The sequence below is a fragment of the Triticum aestivum genome, chromosome 4A (genome assembly GCF_018294505.1).
Source record: "Triticum aestivum cultivar Chinese Spring chromosome 4A, IWGSC CS RefSeq v2.1, whole genome shotgun sequence".
Taxonomy (NCBI): domain Eukaryota; kingdom Viridiplantae; phylum Streptophyta; class Magnoliopsida; order Poales; family Poaceae; genus Triticum; species Triticum aestivum.
Genome location: NC_057803.1, coordinates 708,316,365 through 708,337,312, shown reverse-complemented (window position 1 = coordinate 708,337,312; position 20,948 = coordinate 708,316,365). Strand labels below are relative to the sequence as shown.

General features: G+C 46.2%; 1 protein-coding gene across 1 annotated transcript; it reads left to right on the top strand.

The window, feature by feature from the left end:
* Positions 1–17,087: 17,087 nt before the first annotated feature.
* Positions 17,088–18,893, top strand: LOC123083274 (7-deoxyloganetin glucosyltransferase). Its single transcript, XM_044505353.1, has 2 exons — positions 17,088–17,700; positions 17,839–18,893. The coding sequence occupies exons 1-2, from the start codon at positions 17,166–17,168 to the stop codon at positions 18,774–18,776; spliced, it is 1,473 nt and encodes a 490-aa protein (XP_044361288.1). The 5' UTR covers positions 17,088–17,165; the 3' UTR covers positions 18,777–18,893.
* The last annotated feature ends 2,055 nt before the right edge of the window (positions 18,894–20,948 follow it).

Genomic DNA, 20,948 nt, shown 5'->3' with positions numbered 1-20,948 from the left:
TATCGTTGTGTGCACAACTATATGAGCTGGTCACGTCGCTCAGCATACTTTCTGCATACTCTTATTTAATCTGGTCATGATGTGGCACAACAACCCAATCTAGGTGTGTGCATCCTTGATGTCTTCTGATATCTTGTTGATGCAGAGGCTGGGTGTAATTGGTATCTTCGTGATATTAATATATTTCCTTTATCGAAAAAAATGTTGTGGGCTTTGTTTGATGGTAACATGCTTTGCACACTACGTATTTTCCGCAAGTAGTGCTGGTTGTGGATGCAATATGGGTAGTTCTGCCAGTTTGTTTTTGTTACATGGTTACAGTCCATCGTCTCTTTATGAACTTTGAAATCTAAACAGTTGTGTACCTGCAATGTCGATGCCTAAAATTTCTGGCTATTTAATTTTTAAATGTGCTTGAGTTCTAATCTAAAAATAGGAACACAACAAACAAAATTACAGGAAATGATTGCTGCCAAACAAAATAAGTCATGGCGGAAAAAACACTAGCAGAGACATGAAAATAAATCAGTGTACAAACACTAGATAAATTAGGTGATGAATAAGCTAGAGCAGGCGAAAATGTATAGTCTCACTTCCAGTACTATCAATTATCAGATGCACTCGATGTAATTGTTGGACCCAGTACAATCAAAGAGCAGTCACTGCGTTAAGCCAAATGGATCTTGCCGGAGCAGAAGTCAACACGGCGGTCGTGTGGTTGCTGCCAAGAAAACTCTAGGCCGCCCCGTGTAGTGCGGATGAATGCAGACAAAGTTTCCGAGACACTGCTCTGCGAGCTGCCACTCTATGACGGATAACACGGCGGCTTCAGTCTGACGGCAGATCAGCACCTGGAGAACTCGTGCAGACACCAATTTAGCTAGAAGGTTTTGAAATCCCTTCAAAGATAGAAATCATGTCCACGAGCGGAACATAAGAGCTGGTCAGTTTCTTCTAATATCTCAACTTGTGCCATGACACAAAAAGGTTGTTGATACGACATCTGGCTTAATACGAGATGGTATCTGGTTGATAAAAGTTCCATTTTGGCTTATGAGTAAGCAGCCCCGGAGCTAAACAGATTGTGCAGACATTGATGGCGAAATATGAGAGGGTATATATTGAGCCCAACATCAAAGAAACTAAACAAGGAAACGTAGCATGCCGCAAGTATGACACCAGTCAGCAAAGTACATAACTCATGAACACTAGCGTTAGTTAGGGGTTTCTTTTTGAGGCACGGAAGATATGACCAGATCCTCTTCTACTTAAAATAAAGTAAGGGCGATGTGTGAGGTTCCAAGCCTACTCACACATCCATCGTTTTTTTTGGGTCCTACCGACTAAAAATCAACTCATGATATGAAACAGTTGTCATACGTGGAATATTTTCTTGTCGCATGTGTTATCATACGTACAAACCAGATCGACGGCTACATGCGTGGTGAGCCATGTTGGCCTATTTAGGACCTCCTATTGGTTTTCTTTGAAGGAGAAGAATTCACACGAATATTTTCTTATGCGAAATGCTAATGCTCTGCCAGGTGATTGCGCGCAGAGTTCCATCACCTGCGCAGCCGTTGGCTTGCCCTAGATCCATGTGTCCTCGCGCACACTCGCACATGTTCGTATTCCCTTTCCTACCACACGCCTCTTGCTAAATATTTTAAATAATACATTTTTATAAAATTTGAAAAATAATATACAATTTTAAGAAATTACAAAAATAATACGGCGTAGCCAGCGACAAGCCGAGTAGGGCCCAGTCGGCCATCGGTAAGCCGATTAGTGGCTGGGCCACCCGACGCACGGCCAGTCGGCCAGGTTGGATGCAGTCGGCCAAGGGAAGGCCGATAGGCCGGCCAATCGGCTTCTGCTAAGCCGATAAGTGGCTGGATGGATGGGGTGCTGCGTGTGTGGGTGTGATCGATGGATGGCTGCGTGGGCATACGTGGGCTGATTGATTCCAGTTTTATATGTGTGAGTCCATGGGTTAGTCAGGCATACGGGTATTTGGGTAATCGCGTATGCATATACGGCCGGCCGGTGTACACATATTCGATGTATTCTATATACATCACTACACCAGGTCATGGACTACAACCCGGCCAGGTCATGCGCGTACGCACTGGCTGTAGTGCTGTACCAAGTCATGATCATGTGCTAGTACGCATCGTAGGTGGGTTTGTCATGCATCTGCACGTGCATGCATTGCCATGCAATACTGAAATCAATCAGTCCATGTAGTAGTACTAGTTAAGCACACATACAATATTGGAATCAATCAGCCCACCTACGCAGCCATTCATCGATCACACACGCAGCACCCCATCCATCCAGCCACTTATCGCCTTACCTGAAGCCGAAAGGCCGACCTATCGGCCTCCCCTCGGACGACTGGATCGCCCAGACACTAATAGGCGTACCGGTGGCCGACTGGCCCCTATCCGGCTTGCTCTAGCACCAGTCTATTTGTGTAATTTCTCAAAACCGTATATTATTTTTCAAATTTTATAAAAAAAATGTATTATTTTAAAAAAATTAGCATGCCTCTTTACCTTATCTTGCAACAGCAATGGTGTTGCAAACCATAGCGGCGAACTACGACTGTAACTTAGACAAGTTTTTGCAACATCAGTTCTGTTGCAAAAAAGCTCTGCAACAAATCCTTTATTTCAAAAAAAGAAGTCGGCGACAAGAACTCTGTTGCAAAAATCTATAAAAAATCCTGCAGCAACATGACTTTTGTTGCAAATGTTTCTGCAGCAAAATCTTTATTGCGAAGTAGAGGAAAACATCGAGCCGTTGGATTGTGCCACATCCAATGACTGACGCTTTTTAAAAGATCCGCCGACCGACGCATAGCAGCCCCTATAGACGTTTTAACAGTGAAAGGAAGGTTTTATACTAAGGGAAATGATTCTCATCAGCCAGTCCATAATCATGCGCGCGCCTGCCGCCTCGGTTGTGTGCCACGTGTGCCTTGTGGACCCCACCCACACCTCTTTTGAAACAGTATGCCTCTGTCTTGTACTTTATCCCTGTCTTCCTCAATCCTTTCATCCTAATTCAAGACTGCAAGGACGCTAGCCGGCGTCATGTGCATGTGCACGCTCGCCGCCGGCTTGCTCCGGCAGTCATCGTTCGCCGGCGAGGCAAGCCTTCGCCTCCCCAATTCCATCCCTCCTCTCTTCTTTCCTTGCCGTTCACATCTCTTCTACCTTGCATCTTGATCAGAATCACCGAGCCACCACCCACAGTCGGCGACAGTGCCTGAGATTCACGTAGCCCGGTCCTCGTTCATGCGGCGCGCGACGCAGTGCATGGCCTTTCCATCGGCGTTGTTTGTGTCGGGGGAGCCGTCCCTATCCTGTGTGGCCTGTTTTTGAAACAATGCTGTTGTTGCAATAGTCAACGAGGTTTCCGAAACAAAGCTCTTATTGCAAAAAAGGGATCATACGCAGAGATCCTTTTTGCAACGCACCAATGTTTCTGAAACAATGCTCTTGTTGTAATAGTTATCATTGTTTCTTAAACAATACTCTTTTAGCAAAGAGGGATCGCACGCTGAGCAACCTAGATCGGATGAGTGGCAGATCATTTAAAAAGATCCACCGGCCGACGCGTTACACACCCCTTTTCTTTTGGTTGTTGTTTGATTTATATAGATTTCTTTTCTTTAAATAATTCATTGCACCCTATTTCATAGGGAAATTTCTGTCCATTCAAATCTCTTGCAAAAACCCTTTTTTTGCCCCACAAAAAAAACACGCCTTGTTGCAATTAAAATCATGTAGAACTGAAGTGATCATACATCTTCTTTCTTTTACTCTTGTGAGAAGGAAAGAAGCAGCGACGGCGAGGGACGACATGCATGTGACGCATACAAGTATACCTGGCCATGGAATAACCCGGCCCGCCCTAGTCAAGCTCGTGGGCCGGGCCTAGGCCTAGGTTTTTTTGAGCTCAAAGGTCAGGCTAGGCCGGGCCTGCCATATTTGTGATTTAGTGAAGAGGCCCGACCTGAGGCCCGACGAGCTTTTTGCTGATGAGCCGGGCTTGGGCCTGGATCCTAGGCTGACGCCTGGGCTGGCCGGGCCCAAGTCTAGGTTTTTTTGCTTCAGGCTTGATTAAGCCGGGCCCAGCCCAATGAATGGCCAGGTATACAAGCAAGTAATACCAGGCCGACGACATTCAAAATACAGGCAACGAACGTGTTGGGGAACGTAGTAATTTCAAAAATATTCCTACGCACACGCAAGATCATGGTGATGGCATAGCAACGAGAGGGGAGAGTGTTGTCCACGTACCCTCGTAGACCGTAAGGTGAAGCATTAGCACAACGCGGTTGATGTAGTCGTACGTCTTCACAATCCGACCGATCCAAGCACCGAACGTACGGCACCTCCGAGTTCAGCACACGTTCAGCTGGATGACGATCCCCGGGCTCCGATCCAGCAAAGCTTCGGGGATGAGTTCCGTCAGCACGACGGCGTGGTGGCGATGATAATGTTCTACCGGTGCAGGGCTTCGCCTAAACTCCGCGACGATATGACCGAGGTGGAATATGGTGGAGGGGGGCACCGCACACGGCTAAGGAACGATCCGTAGATCAACTTGTGTGTCATGGGGTGCCCCCTTGCCCCCGTATATAAAGGAGGGAGGGGGGAGGTGCGGCCGGCCTAGGAGGGGGCGCGCCAAGGGGAGTCCTACTCCCACCGGGAGTAGGACTCCCTCCTTCCTTGTTGGAGTAGGAGAAGGGGGGAAAGAGGGGGAGAGGAGGAAGGAAAGTGGGGCCGCACCCCTTGTCCAATTCGGACTAGAGGGGGGCTGCGCGCCTCCTTCCTTTCGGCCTCTCTCCTCTATTCCCGTATGGCCCAATAAGGCCCATATACTCCCCGGCGAATTCCCGTAACTCTCCGGTACTCCAAAAAATACCCGAATCACTCAGAACCTTTCCGAACTCCGAATATAGTCGTCCAATATATCGATCTTTACGTCTCGACCATTTCGAGACTCCTCGTCATGTCCCCGATCTCATCCGGGACTCCGAACTCCTTCGGTACATCAAAACTCATAAACTCATAATATAACTGTCATCGAAACCTTAAGCGTGCGGACCCTACGGGTTCGAGAACTATGTAGACATGACCTAGAGCTATTCTTGGTCAATAACCAATAGCGGAACCTGGATGCCCATATTGGCTCCTACATATTCTACGAAGATCTTTATCGGTCAAACCGCATAACAACATACTTTGTTCCCTTTGTCATCGGTATGTTACTTGCCCGAGATTCGATCGTCGGTATCCAATACCTAGTTCAATCTCGTTACCGGCAAGTCTCTTTACTCGTTACGTAATGCATCATTCCATAACTAACTCATTAGCTACATTGCTTGCAAGGCTTATAGTGATGTGCATTACCGAGAGGGCCTAGAGATACCTCTCCGACAATCGGAGTGACAAAACCTAATCTCGAAATACGCCAACCCAACATGTACCTTTGGAGACACCTGTAGTACTCCTTTATAATCACCCAGTTACGTTGTGACGTTTGGTAGCACCCAAAGTGTTCCTCCGGTAAACGGGAGTTGCATAATCTCATAGTTACAGGAACATGTATAAGTCATGAAGAAAGCAATAGCAACATACTAAACGATCAAGTGCTAAGCTAACGGAATGGGTCAAGTCAATCACATCATTTTTCTAATGATGTGATCCCGTTAATCAAATGACAACTCTTTTGTCCATGGTTAGGAAACATAACCATCTTTGATAAACGAGCTAGTCAAGTAGAGGCATACTAGTGACACTATGTTTGTCTATGTATTCACACATGTATTATGTTTCCGGTTAATACAATTCTAGCATGAATAATAAACATTTATCATGATATAAGGAAATAAATAATAACTTTATTATTGCCTCTAGGGCATATTTCCTTCAGAACGAGCACTTGAGCATGGACCCATCAGTCAGCCAGTGAAGATGGATAAAATGGATTGATTCACTACTAGGGAAAAGCCTATACACAGAAATTTAGCAACAGCGCGGGTCAAAAAAGAGCGCTAGTGCTAGATAGCAGTAGCGATTGAGAAAAAACCGCGCTACAGATACAATCTTAGCAGTAGCGCGTGTAGTGGCAAAAGCGCTACTACTAATATTCCCATCGCTAGAATGATAGGCTACGCATAGCAGTGGCGGGTTTGTAAGAAGCGCGCTACCGCTAGGGCATAAGTAGTAGCGTGTTTCCTACGAGTAGCACTACTACTAATGGAAACAAAATAAGATGAAAACAAATAGAAAAGTAAATGAAAATGAAAGAAATAAAAAAAGGAGAAAGGAAAAAAATAAAATGTAAAGCAAAATAAATGAAAAAGCCAAAAAACAGAGGAAGGCATAGCTGTAGCGTGTGTTAGTAAGAGGCGCTATAGCTAACGGAGTTGCGGCGCGTGTCCTAGACCCCCGCTATAGAAACAGAAAAGGAAATTAAAAAATGGAAGAAAATTACATAGCTATAGCAGCAGCGCGTTTTGTAAAAACTGCTATAGCTATTGTAGCTATAGCGTGTTTTACGAAACGCGCTACCGCTAAGTTTGACTTAACCAAAAAACCGTTTCCCCCCGGCCACCACTTCTCCCCCAAATCCCTCGACCCACCCCGCCGCCGTCTTCCCGATTCGCCGTCGCCCACTTCGCCATCGTCTGCTGCCGACGTCGCAGCCACCAAAGCCGTGCGCCGTCGACGCCATCGGAGCCGCCCCCAACGCCACGGAGCCGCGCGGCCTCATCAACGTCACCGGAGCCGCCGTCGACGCCAGCGGATCCTCCCTCGCCACAACTGCCTCCCTCGCCGTCACCGGAGACGCCCTTGCCTCACTCGCTACGACTGCCTCCCTCGCCACCACCGGAGCCATCCTCTGTAAGCCCCCACCCCTCCTCTCTCTCATGCATAGGTTAGCTAGCTTAATTAGGTTAATTATCTACGTTAGGGCAAAAATTTAGTTAGGGCTTTGACAGAGAAGTAGTTAGGTTAACTAGTTTAATTAGGTTAATTATGTAGGTTAGTGCACAAGTTTAGTTAGGGCTTTGATAGAGAACTAGTCAGGTTAACTAGTTTAATTAGGTTAATTATCTAGGTTAATTAGTTCAAAAATTTATTTAGGGCTTTGACAGAGAACTAGCTGCGTTAACTAGTTTAATTAGGTTAATTATCTAGGTGAACTAGATTAACTAACTAGGTTAAATAGGTAGGTTAATTAGGTTCGTTGGATTAACAAGCTAGGTTAAGTAGGTTGGCTAGGCTAGAGGAAAATTTTATTTTAGAGCATTAGGCCAGAAGGGTTAGAGAAATGGAGTTCCGTTGCAATTTAATTGGGTTCTGTCCTCGGCAGAGAAGGGTTAGAGATAATAATGTGTGTTTGTGTGAGAGAGAGGAATAGCTAGATTAACATAATTTGGGTTCTGTCCTAGGCAGAGAAGTGTTTAGTGAGGTCATTTTGCAAAGGTTTTTGATTTTTGAAAAGACCACTATTTTTGAAGGACAAGAATTTAGGCAAATTTATTTTGAAGATGATCCCTTCCTAGACTTTTATTGTTGATTATATCTTTTCATTGAAGTGGTCATGTTATATCTTTTCATTGAAGTGGTTCGATTGTGCCCAAGTGGCTTTGTTGTTTCCAGGGAATGATGCTGAGTGGCCTATGTTTTGCCGGAATGTTGATTCATTTCTGTTCCGGCAAATTTCAGGTTCTCGATTTTTCCACTTTTTAGCAAAGGTCATGCCGAAATTTTTCGTGAATTTTGGCATGACTTGTGCTACAAACTAGGACATATCGAGTGCCCGGGATTTGCCGCACCAGGAAGGAGTCAACGTTCCTGCAAAATAATAGGCCTTTTTATGTCATTATTAATTTTATTAGGTCTAGAATTAATGGATTAGATTAAATCATAGGAAACATGTCTAGCAACAATGAAGGACAGGGTTCTGGTGATTGCGACGACGCCTACCGGGCGGCAGACGAATTTTTAGCCTTGCCAACGATCAACCGATGTTGTTGCTGGGCCCACCGGTGGCATCGGGGACTGAGACCGACACGAAGACCGGTGTTGAGACTGAGACCGGCGCTGAGACTCAGACCGACACCGAGACCGGCACTGAGACTGAGACCGGCGCTGCCTTGGGGAGCGGAGCCGGTGTAGAACCAAAAGAAAAGAGGCAACGACTTCCTAACAAACTCAGGACTACTAGACTAGTGGTCACGGAGGTGGACGGCGGCAATTTTGAGCCAAAGGCACCCGACGAAGCGCGCGCGTGCTACGGCAATCAAATAGGCTGCATCGTTCGGACCACCGCCACCATCAACGATGAGAAACTACAGAAGATAGATAATATAAGGAGATCCCTCCTAAAGAAGTTTCACCAGATATTCTTGTTCACGGGCTGGAATGAGAAGGATTATGAAGATCCAGATGAGGAACCGGCAATGAAGAAGATAAACAAACACGCCATGACCAAGTTTAGCGACGCGTTGGCCGCCTGGATAAATCGGGTGAAAGCAAAGATTATCGACAAGAAGGAACCCTACTCCGAGATTGTAAAGGATAATACGACAATCACGGAAGATCAGTTTCAAATATTCAAGGAGGCTTGCGAGGCCGAAGCTGCCAAAAAAAGTCTAAGTACATGAAGGGGCTTCAAGAGAGGAACATTGGGAGCCACCACCTTGGAAGCTGCGATTACGGCGGAAAGAGGTCCAAATGGTCCAAGGAGGAAGCGGAAGCCGCGAGTCTGGGCATCCCAAACCCCTTGGCGGAGTTCACCGTCCTGCAGGAGCGTGATGTCCTCACGGCCCGGCACCGTTGGGACCCAGTGAAGAAGGTTTATGAGACAAAACCGGTCATTACGGAGTTCATGAGACTGCTGGTAATTTTAGTTTCTGATCAATTGGACTGCACACGTTAGTCATATTTGTAAACGATCCTTGTGCATTTCGCAGAGAGAGCAGCACAGGATTGCGGCCGAAAGCGACTCACCGTCTGAGGCATTGGCGAGGCCCAAGTGGGACACTCCATTCAACCAGGCGTTGAACATATTGAAACGACAACCGGTGGATACTCGACCGTCGTATGGACGCGTGCACGGTGTCGGAGACGGCGCCACGTGGAAGAAGTACTACTGTGAGACCACAGAGGAGAGAAAGGAAAGACGGAGGTTAACTGAAGAAAACATCGACAAGAAGGTTGAGATTGCGGTTGAGAAGAAATCATCTTAGACAGTCGCAACAGCGGTAGCTGCCGCAAAACAGGTGGTTGCATATTTGTCTACTACCTTGGTTCTGGTCGTTTTCACTTGGTCAAGGCAAAATCCAAAAAAATGCAGAGGACTTTCCCCTTGTTGACTTCTTGGGCAGCAGCTCGACTAGCGTTGCACCCACACCGGCTCCCGCACCGGACGTGCTCGGCGGTGCTTCGTCTTTGGCTGAACTCGACGCCCTCACGATATCTGTCACACCGGGCCCCTTCAATATAAATGTATAATCTCCCGTTTTCGTTGCCTTTCGGATGTCTCACATCGCGGACTTTTCTTTGCAGGCCGACGAAACCCCGTGCACCATATTGTACACCATCGGCGACCAGAAGTTGGATGTGGGGAAGGCGACGATAATGGAGCCGAAGGAACCATTGTTCCACAGCCGGCCGATCCCCCCGAACGCCTTCAAGGTTTCCGTGGCCAGTGTCAAACCGGGCCACGAGAATTTGACTCCTCTGATACTAGTGGGGGATGACGACGAGACCCCGTGGCGGCTTGGTGATTGTTGCAATGAGTGGGTCCTGTTGTGGCCAAAGAGTCTGCTTCGTCTGGAGATGGCCGGGAGCACACCCACGAGCACGCAGCCTCAGCACGGTATGGACATCAACACCCCACCTACCCAATTAGCGTCGGGTGTCGGGTTGGGTGATAGCGGACAGGGTAAGGAGGAGGATCCATTAGTCGCTGATGACGTCGCCATGGATGAGGATGAGGATGGCGCTGAACAGTATGTCTATACTGGCGCCTTCTCAAGGTTTGAGCATCATGAGTCGGTGCCTGAATTGCCGTCTCAACGTATTATGGACGACCTTCCGGTAGTAAAGAAGTCTAGGAAGAGAGTGAGGAAAGGCAAAAAAGCTGATTCTATGATCAAGCAGCCTCTACAGCCTCGGCTTCAGGACCGTATAAATATCCCTGATGCGGATAAATGTCATATCCCCGGTCAACCAATCCTACCTGCAAGATCTCTAGGGGCCAGATACGGCGATCTAAGGAGACTTCATGATGATGTGTTGCGGATAGAGAAAGGCCTCATCGCCTCGAAAGATCCAGGATACCCACTCTACGTGGTTAAAGTTCCGCGGCAATTGTCGTACGTCGATTACTTCCCCGCGGATAAGTTCTTCCTTGGGTTTGATTACATATTCGACATGTTTCACGTGAAGAAGCTGGATTTTACGTTTGTCCACCTTTATGCCTTGCACATGAACTACATCATAGGGCTTGAGCAGATATCTTATATTTGTGTCGCTGACCCGTACTACATGCACGAGGCCTTCTTGGGAGTCTGCACAAAGCACTATGAATACGCTAGGGTATACATCGTCAGTTTCATGCTCGCCAATAAGGACAAGGAGGCGATTATCGTGCCTTATCATCCCGTGTAAGTCATCCGCGCGGATATTCTTCCTTCGATTTCAATCATTCATTTGCACGGTGGGGGCTAATTAATTTGAGGTGTATTTATTTTGCGCAGCGGCGGGCGCGCCGTCCTCATCATCCTCTACCCCCGATAACTCCCACGCTCTTTACTTGGAAGGATTACACCCGCATCAAGGATGTTCTCGACAGTGCTATGTTTTACTACCAATCACTGGGTGGAGAGGTTAGGGACAAGAAGAAAAGGGGCGGCAGGGTCGCCTTCAGTCATAAGACCGACTTCTGCTGCATCCATCAACTGAATGATTCTCGTAATGTTGGATTCTATGTCCTACACCACATGCTGGAGTACAGACGGGATCGCCAGAACCTTCGCTTGTCACCTAGATCAGGCGATGCCCATATTCTGCAATGGGCAAAGAACGTAGGAGATATCGAGGATCATCGACTTCGAGCTGAGTTCTATCACATCCAGCACGAACTTGCCCAAATCATCATGAAGGAGGTCGTCGAAAAAACAGGGATGTTCTATGAAGAAGGACAAATGTCGCGGGAAGACGTCCGAACATGGATAGCCTCTCAGCGTCTCGATATGAAGAATTTCACTAAGCTCGAGGACTATCTCCCTGACATGGATGGATGGCACGACATGGTGAAGTGATTGTCGATATATGACAATGTGTCCGTTTAGTCCATACTTTCTGTATGACAAAACTTTGAGTGATGCACAGTGAAACTTTATTTGTGATGTAATTAAACCCTCCTCCTCCTCGAGTAGCGAAGATCACTCTAGTTAGGGCATTTTGGGTACGATGAAATTTGTTATTTATGCTTATGATATGTTGTTTCTATTTTTGCCAAGTCCGTCTCTTTCTGTTGCTCAACTATATATGTTGCATATCATCGACTCATGTGACGATGCAGGTGCATAGATCATCAATGGCGAAGAAGTGCTACGCTAGGAGTATATATACGACGAGTGGCCGGAGTGTCAGGCCCAGGTGTACCGGTTTCCGGTTTCCGAGCAACAGGCAGTAGTTAGTTTAGGTTCACGCTAATGCGAGAGAGGGATACGAACTCATGTACTGCATAGTTCCGCTCTCACTCAAAGTGATAGCTCTTTTCGCGTATATCATTGTTTAGATGGATGATGATGTATTTGCAAGTAATTGAGACTTGTATCGCTATTTTCGAGATGATTACGAGAGACCACTTTGTGTTGGATGATGATTATGATGATGACATGATTTGATGAGACTAGTTGTATGTATATGCTATAATTACATTTGTATAAAGCCTATTCAAATACAAAACAAATTTGTATAAAGCCTATTTAAATACAAAACAAATATCTAGAAAAAAGATCTAATAAAACTAGTAGTAGCGATGGGCAAAAGTTAGCAGTAGCGCCGCCTTACCAGTAGCGCTGGCCTTCAAAAAACTCTGCAAATAATATCATTAGCGCTGTCCACAGAAGCGCGTTGCAGCTATCCATGTATAGCAGTACCGTGAGATGGCAGTCGCTACTGCTACACGTTAGCTGTAGCGCCTTATCAGTAGCGTACAACCCGACGCTACTGATAGGCCTAAAATCCACGCTGCTTCTAGGCCTTTTCCCTAGTAGTGATTTCCAGTGGCCAAGCCAGCGGGAGTAGTGCGTGAGTGCTCCTACGGAGTAGTGCGGCCGGGGCAAAGCTCACACACCCCACGCGCGCGCACGCCACTATTGTTTAGCCGGGTCCGATCGCGAGGTACACGCTATTGTTTAGACCAACCGCCCCGACTGACAAAGATAGGTGTACTTTCTTATTTCGAGAAAGTAAGAGATGCTTTGCCATGAGCTGCCACGTGGGTTTGCCTTCTACATATTGTAGATACATGATTACAACTTGTCTGCCAAAAATATAATACTACGGCAAATCAGTATACACGATCCTAAGATCCCTACACAATCGGAGATGATCATGGTGCTTGCGTTCAACTTCGAGCAACTCTAACATGGTCGCCATATTGACAACCTTCGTATCACATAACATACATATATAGGCTGTCGAGGCAACGCATAACATAGGAACCTTGCTACACACATATCACTTCTTAACCCATATTTGCACCATGCTTGAGATCCAACCATACATGTGTGGGCAAAACATATCGTTGGACGATCATGCCAGAGTTGTCGGCTGCACTGCAGCTCCGTAAACATAGTCGCCATATATGGCAACTCCGAGCCCAGACATGGGGGGAGCTCTACAAATTATGGCGATCCCTGACAAGATGGCGACTTTTCTAAAGTGCCTTTTTAGACCAAAATCGTCCTAATGGCGGTTGTTATGGGGATTGGGCTGATATGACGACTCTGCTAATGTTGGTCTCATAATAGATTTGGCTGAGGAAATAAGGGTTCCATGTGGGAGAATAACCCGATGCTAACCAAAGTACCGTCCCTTTGGACAGGGGTAGGGCTTAGTTAGGGCCTGCCCATGTTTTTTGCATCCTTTATTTATTTATATGCTTTGGTGAGACTAGCCCAGTCCATCACCTACAATATCACCGGTAAGCCCACTAAACGAAGGCTCCGTCCTCTCAGGCCTCTTCCTATGCGCCGGTGCTAAGATGAGGTATTAAGCACATTAAAGAGTTAAGCAATTAAAGTCCCCAATGCAAATGTGCTTAACTTGTTGTAGCTAAGCAGCCTGCATTTAATTATTTAATAACTAAAGTTTTTCATGCATTGGTGGGCCTCGTTCATTTAAGTGTTCTGCCTAGGTTCACGTGCTTGGCATTGTTTCTTTCTGGGGTCATCACACCCATCTTTCTTCTCCTAATTACCTTGTCACTCCATATTTTTCACCTACATGGCAATCTTAGCACCTGTATAAGGTTGAGCACAGGGAGGGGCCTCACTCACATACATGTAGCACCGGCAAGCAGGCAGGGCAGCCGCGCAAGCACACATCAGGGCGCGAACTGAGAAGCACTTGTCGGCTACACAGGCACAAATAATTTTCTTTCCACCCAAAAAATTTCATTTATGAGTCAATACCAATTCTCCTGTAGGTTATTGGCTAATGACCAATGCCTACAGAAACTGGTAGCATGGCTGAGAATTTGAATATTTTGTTTGTCTCCTTAGGATGGCCGCTCAACTTTTTCTTTGAAGCTCCGCCACTGCTGTTGTGGGCACATTAATTGCTCCGCTACATGCATGCACATATCACAACTGTACGACGAGCCAGCACAAGACCCATAATAAATGAATGCTAGGTACTGAGGTGCGTGGAGCGAGTATTTTGCAGCCCTTTTCAAGAGTAAAACTGGAAAATAAATTTCTTGTGATTATCTCCTTAATCGCCACACTGAGAATTGCGCGTCCATTTTTTGCACTAGGTGGGAGTGAATGCTTACAACTTTTCCATCAAGATGTAATTAAAAAAACAATCTACATTGTCCTAAGATCCCTACAAATACAAGTTGTGTGTGAGGGGGGGGGGGGGTCCCTACACAATTGGAGATGATCGCTAAGTGATCATGTACTACGTACGAGATATAACCACGCTAACATCCCCCACAATCTAAACCGGTTACAAGGTTGAGACTGTGTCTCATTATTTCTAAATGTTCTTCTCTTAGTAGGTTAAGTGAAAGCATTTGCTATTTGATCAGCCAAAGGCACAAAGGACATCCAATGCACACAGCTCCACTTCTCTCACATGAAGTGAAAATCCGGTTTTATTTGCTTCAGCCTTGCATGAAACACTGGGTTTACAGTTATGTAGGTTGCCCCAAAGTTATCACACCATAGAACTAGTGGTCATGTGGAACTCCCAATTCTATAAGATCAAACTACACCCTAGGGACCTCAGTTGAGCCATTTGCAAGGGCTTTATATTCCGCCTTGGTGCTAGAACGTGACACTGTTAGCTGTTTCTGGACACTTCATGAAATCATGTTAGAGACAAGAAAGACAATAAATCTACTTGGGGAACACCTATCGTGGCTACACCCTACCCAATCAGCCTTTGTAAAAGACTTAACAATGTGGAATCTAATCAACGAGATTGAAGCCATGTTGCTAAAATACCCTTCACATATCATAAGGTGCGCTTGACAACCTCTCAATGCACATCAGTGGGTCAAGTCAAATATTTCGACACCTTGTTTACAGGAAAAAATATCAGGGCGAGTGAAAGTGAGATACTGCAATGCTCCAACCATACCGCAGTAGCTGAATGTATCATCCGAATTAGGGTGTAGATCCGTTGCTAGCTCATCTGCATACTTGCCCTGAGATACCACCATACCCCTAAATTGTAGGTGGCTTTCATCCCAAGGAAGTAACCAAGATGAGGAAGATCCTCATAGGGAAAGGACACACACAGAGTGTGAAGTATAGATCCACTTCTTGAGTGGAGGAACCAACAATGACAATATAGTAAACAAATAGAAGCATATAAATAGCCATTGAACCTTGTTGAAAATTCAAAAAAGATGCATCTGCCTTGGTGCAGGATATCGCTGCTAAGGCAAGAGTAGCAAACCTATAGGTGTTGCTTAAGTTCATAGATAGACTTCCGGAGCTTGCAAACATGTCGAGGAAAGAAAGAGCCCTTGAAGTCGGGTGCCTATTGCATATACACATGCTCGTCATTGAGTCCATGGAGAAAGGCATTGCTGACATTGATTTGCCAAGGAACCCAACCCTGAACCATCAAGACATTGCTTGACCTCGACAATCCACTTACAACCAACGGGGTTTGACATATGCGGAACAAGCGACCACATCGTAGTGTGCTGAAAGCAGATAACTCCTCTTGCCTAGTAATTCTTCAGGTAGGATCGACAAGCGCTAAATGATGCAATGACAAAGCTGCCCATAGGGAAATGTGTCACATAACAGTTTTTTTGTTGTGCACGAGCATGCCTAGGAACACTATGATGATACATTTAACAATATTCTCATGGACAATCAACAGAGTAAAAGAGGTAGAAGATGTCAGTGAAGCTCGCGGATTCCCCCAGATAGGCTATACCTACCAACCGCGAGAATTTTCTCATGGACGATCCATCTATCTAGTGACGAAGTAGATGGCAACTCTAAGGCATCCACGTCTACCGGTCTAGTAGTACTGCAACACTCAGTGAAACCAACACAGAAGAATGCGCGGGGAGAACTAGAGAGAGAAACGGCCTAGCAGTGTCCCATTTTGATCAAATCTATACGGAGAGGCGGTGCCTGCCTATGGCCATCCACGCCCCTGTTGAAGGTGCTGGTGGGAGGGTGCGGGGGCTAACATAGTAGACCCCGTGAAAGCTGGAGCTTGGCGGAAGTCATTAATAGCTCGGTGGATGAGATTTCCTTTCCCTGGCCTCGGAAGGTTTGGTTTTCGACCCTAAATCGAGCTACGCAAACACGTATGACTCTCTGTTAGTTATATTTTAAGGTTTTGTTAATTCTCAGTCTATGTCGACTCAATAACCATTATATTTTACGGTTTTGCTAAATCACATCTAGATGTGCTCTAAGTATTGCACATCTAAATCCTATGTCAATATTTTACACATATTTTTTTGGATGTTTCCTTTTTTTTTTCGTTCGTTGGTGCACATTTTTCGCCGTGTTTATTTTCTTTTATGGGTTTTCAATATTTTTTCACACATGCTTCTTTTATGGGGTTTCAATCTATTTTTCGACACGCGCATGTGTAACCATTTTTTGTTTTTTCTTTTCTGTTCCTTGGTACACGTTTTACGTTGTCTTTATCTTTCCTTTTACCTTTTGTTTTCACTTTTGTTCTTTTTCCGTGCCAGTTTTATCTTTCTGAATGGAACCCCACATACGGGCATGCGAACCTCTGAGGTATAGTTGGTCCCATTTTTTAACTTATTGCAGCGTAGCTTGCTGGGAAAGGGAACATGTCGCGTCCTTAGCGCGTGCGCAGAGGCCTCATGTTGCATGCTCCACAGTTTGATAATAATTAAAAATAATTATCTTAAACAAATAAAAAAATCTCTTTCGAAAAGAATGAAAAAAATAGTCTGGAATGTGATGCTTGCAGCGTAATGTGCTTCCAGATCACACAATCTTCTTCAAGTCAAACTATTGTGATCTCGGTCCACATGATTCATGCTCCACGACAAGTAGTATAAACTAGAGAACCGACACAATTAGTAACCAATTAATTAATCCTTTCAAGATCAAATTAGCATCTTGAGCTGCTTGTGGGCACGTTGTGACTTATTTTTGTTTGATTCCTTGTCTCACAATTTTATTTCATTTCAAAGCTAGTTCTCACCCATACCGTGTGGTGTGTGTGTGTGTGTGTATATATATATATATATATATATATATATATACCAACATGTCAGGAGAAGAAGTGTGCAACCACACCCACAACATTGTGACTTGTGAACGAGATAGCCAAGTGAAGCAGCAAGCAGGTGAGGCATTTCGAGAGCAAGGCGTAGGGATGGGGTCGTTGGCGGCAGTTGAGAGGCCGCACGCGGTTATGATCCCCTACCCGGCGCAGGGTCACATCACGCCGATGCTGAAGCTTGCCAAGCTGCTCCACACCAGGGGCTTCCACATCACCTTCGTCAACACCGAGTTCAATCACCGCCGCCTTCTGCGCTCGCAGCCGCAGGGCGCCGTGGGCGGGCTACTTGGCCTGCCCGCGTTCCGGTTCGCTGCCATCGCCGATGGCCTTCCGCCGTCCGACCGTGATGCCACGCAGGACACCGCTGCGCTGTCCTACTGTACCATGACGACCTGCCTCCCGAGGCTCAAGGAGCTCATCATCAAGCTCAACGAGGAGGCCCGGTCCTCCGGCGGCGCGCTGCCGCCTGTGACCTGCGTGGTGGCCGATGGCACCATGTGTTTCGCTCTTGTCGCCGCGCGCGAGCTCGGCCTCCGCTGCGCCACGTTCTGGGCCCCCAGCGCCTGTGGTTTCATGGGCTACTGCTACTACAAGGGTCTAGTCGAGCGTGGTCTCTTCCCTCTCAAAGGTATCCATGCATGTCTCTCTCCTGGGTTGATCATATTTTTGGTGTAGTATGATGTCTTGCACTCCCGGGTTTATTACATCGAAGAACTTACATTAGTAGCAAAATATACTTACTGTAATTAATCTGCTGTTGGTGCAGATGAGGCACAGTTGACCAATGGATTCTTGGACACGATCATAAACTGGATACCCTCGATGCCAAAGGACCTGCGGCTGCGTGACCTCCCGAGCTTCGTGCGCACCACAGACCCTGATGACATCATGTTCAACTTCTTCATCCATGAGACGACCGCCATGACGCAGGCGTCAGCGGTGATCATCAACACCTTTGACGAGCTCGACACGCCCTTGCTCGATGCCATGTCTAAGTTCCTACCGCCCATCTACACAGTGGGGCCACTCCATCTGACAGTTCGCAACAACGTGCCCGAGGATAGCCCTCTCCTCGGCATCGGCTCCAATCTTTGGAAGGAACGGGACGAGCCTCTCCGGTGGCTCGACGACCAGCCGCCACGCTCAGTGGTGTATGTCAATTTTGGGAGCATCACGGTGATGTCAAACGAGCATTTGTTGGAATTCGCCTGGGGGCTGGCCAATAGCGGCTACACCTTCTTGTGGAACGTACGACCTGACCTTGTCAAGGGCCATGACAACGCCGTACTTCCGCCGGAGTTCTCCGCGGCGACGGAGGGGCGAAGCATGCTCTCGACATGGTGCCCGCAGGAGAAGGTGCTGGAGCATGAGGCCGTAGGGGTGTTTCTCACACACTCCGGGTGGAACTCATCGTTGGAAGGCATCTGCGGCGGTGTGCCGATGGTGTGTTGGCCCTTCTTCACGGAGCAGCAGACCAACTGCCGGTACAAGTGCACGGAGTGGGGCATCGGGATGGAGATTGGGGAAGAGGTGACCAGGACCGAGGTCGAGGCCATTCTGCGGGAGGCCATGGAGGGGGAGAAGGGGAGCGAGATGCGACGGTGCGCGCTAAAGCTCCAGGAGAGTGCCGTTGCCTCAGCGCGGCATGACGGAAGGTCCATGCGCAATGTTGATAGGCTCATCCACGAGGTGCTGCTGGCTTGACGATACAAGCAAACTGGTAAATAATAAATGGTTGATGGGTGTGTACTGCAATTGATGTAGAAGTCAGGGTTGTCATTTTTTCAAAATAATTAAATAATAAATAAACAGTTTGCAGAATCCGAAGAGTTTATTAAGATGTAATCAATGTCTTTGTTTTCATATTTCAGTCATAATTTGAGTCGTTAGTTACGTGGATTACCTGGGATATGTTAACGTGCCGAAGACGATGGAAATATACATGTTTTCTAGAATTGATGAAAAGAAGCTTCATTTTGTTGCGAGATGGAAATACCTTCATTATTTGTAACATTATTCACACCCTATCCAACATGTAAGTTGATGATGAAGCGTCTCAACCCTCAACAGAGAGGGCCGCGTGATCTTATATTGATAGCGAGAGGTTTCCCTCGAGGTATTACAGGAGTCGGTTGAGGAGACCAGAAAGATTACAAGAGGGAATCCAGATAGATGAGAGAGAGAGATAAAAGGAGAGTCCCTCTACAACTAATCTATTCTATACGTGAACCTCACGCCTAGATATGACCAGAATAGAGATCGCTACAACCAGGGTCTACAAGACCATTACATAATCATGTTTAACACCCTCCCTTAATCTAAACTTCTAAACTTTGCAAGTTTAGATTACGCTTGAATTTTTCAAATGGTCTTGTGGATAAAGCTTTTGTAAAGCCATCGGCAACTTAATCTTCGGAGGAAACAAACCGAATCTCCAACTCTTTGCAAGCAACTCTTTCCCGCACAAAATGACAGTCAAACTCAATGTGTTTAGTTCTTGAATGAAAAACAGGATTAGCAGAAAGATATGTAGCACCAAGATTGTCACACCAAAGACACGAGGTTTGTGTGGGAAAAATACCAAGCTCCTTGAGCATAGACTTAACCTATATGATTTCTGCTGTTGCATTTGCCAAAGCCTTATATTCCGCCTCAGTACTTGATCTTGACACTGTTGCCTGTTTCTTTGCACACCATGAGATCAGGTTGGGTCCGAAGAAGACTGCAAAACCACCTGTTGATCTCCTATCATCCAAGCATCCAGCCCAGTCAGAATCAGAAAAGGCACTAACAAGAGTGGAAGATAACTTGTTGAACATGAGGCCAACACCCAAAGTATGTTTCACATATCTGAGGATACGTTTAGCAGCAGTCAAATGGGTTGTAGTGGGTGCATGAAGAAACTGACACACTTTATTTACTGCAAATGAGATATCAGGTCTGGTAAGCGTCAAGTACTGAAGAGCACCTACCAAGCTTCTGTACTTAGTTCCATCCTCTTGATTCAAGAGAGTACCCTCTGTGAGAGACAATTTTTCAGAACTAGAGAGTGGTGTTGGAGATGGTTTACAGCCTTGCAACCCTGCCTTGCTCAAAAGATCAGTTGCATATTTTTCTTGAGACAGATGAAGACCACCTTCTGGAGTTCGTTTGACCTCAATGCCAAGAAAGAAATGCAAGTCCCCAAGATCTTTGAGAGTAAAATCAGAGTTCACATCATTCAGAAGAGCAGTCACTGCCTCAGGAGATGAACTAGTGACAATGATATCATCAACATAAATGAGCACAAAAATGACTATGTTGGATTTCTTGTAAATAAACAGGGATGTGTCAGACTTGGAGGGAAGAAAACAAGAGTTTGCAACTTCATGCTCAAGCGAGAGTACCATGCTCGTGGGGCATGCTTCAGTCCATAAAGAGATTTATCAAGTCTACAGATATGAGAGGGCTTGCCAGGATGCACAAAGCCAGGAGGTTGCTTCATATACACTTCCTCTTCCAGAACACCGTGAAGAAATGCATTCTGTACATCTAGCTGGCGAAGACTCCATCCACTGGACACCGCAATAGAGAGAACAAGACGAATGGTGGCAGCTTTAACAACATGACTAAATGTATCCTCATAATCTAGTCCATACCTTTGCTTAAATCCTTTAGCAACAAGCTGTGCTTTATAGCGATCAATGGTACCATCTGACTTTCTCTTGATACGGAACACCCATTTGCAGTCAATCACATTTTTACCTAGATGAGGAGGAACAAGATGCCACGTATGATTTTTCTGAAGAGCATGAAATTCATCCATAGCTTGCTTCCAGTTAGGATCTGCAAGAGTATCATGAACAGTGCGTGGTTCACCTGGTGAAACAGCAGAAA

Bases quoted from the DNA above. Each gene is read 5' to 3' on its own strand.
- LOC123083274 (XM_044505353.1), top strand. From the start codon at position 17,166: ATGGGGTCGTTGGCGGCAGTTGAGAGGCCGCACGCGGTTATGATCCCC. The intron at 17,701-17,838 runs GTATCCATGCAT...CTGTTGGTGCAG, and splicing joins TGGTCTCTTCCCTCTCAAAG to ATGAGGCACAGTTGACCAAT.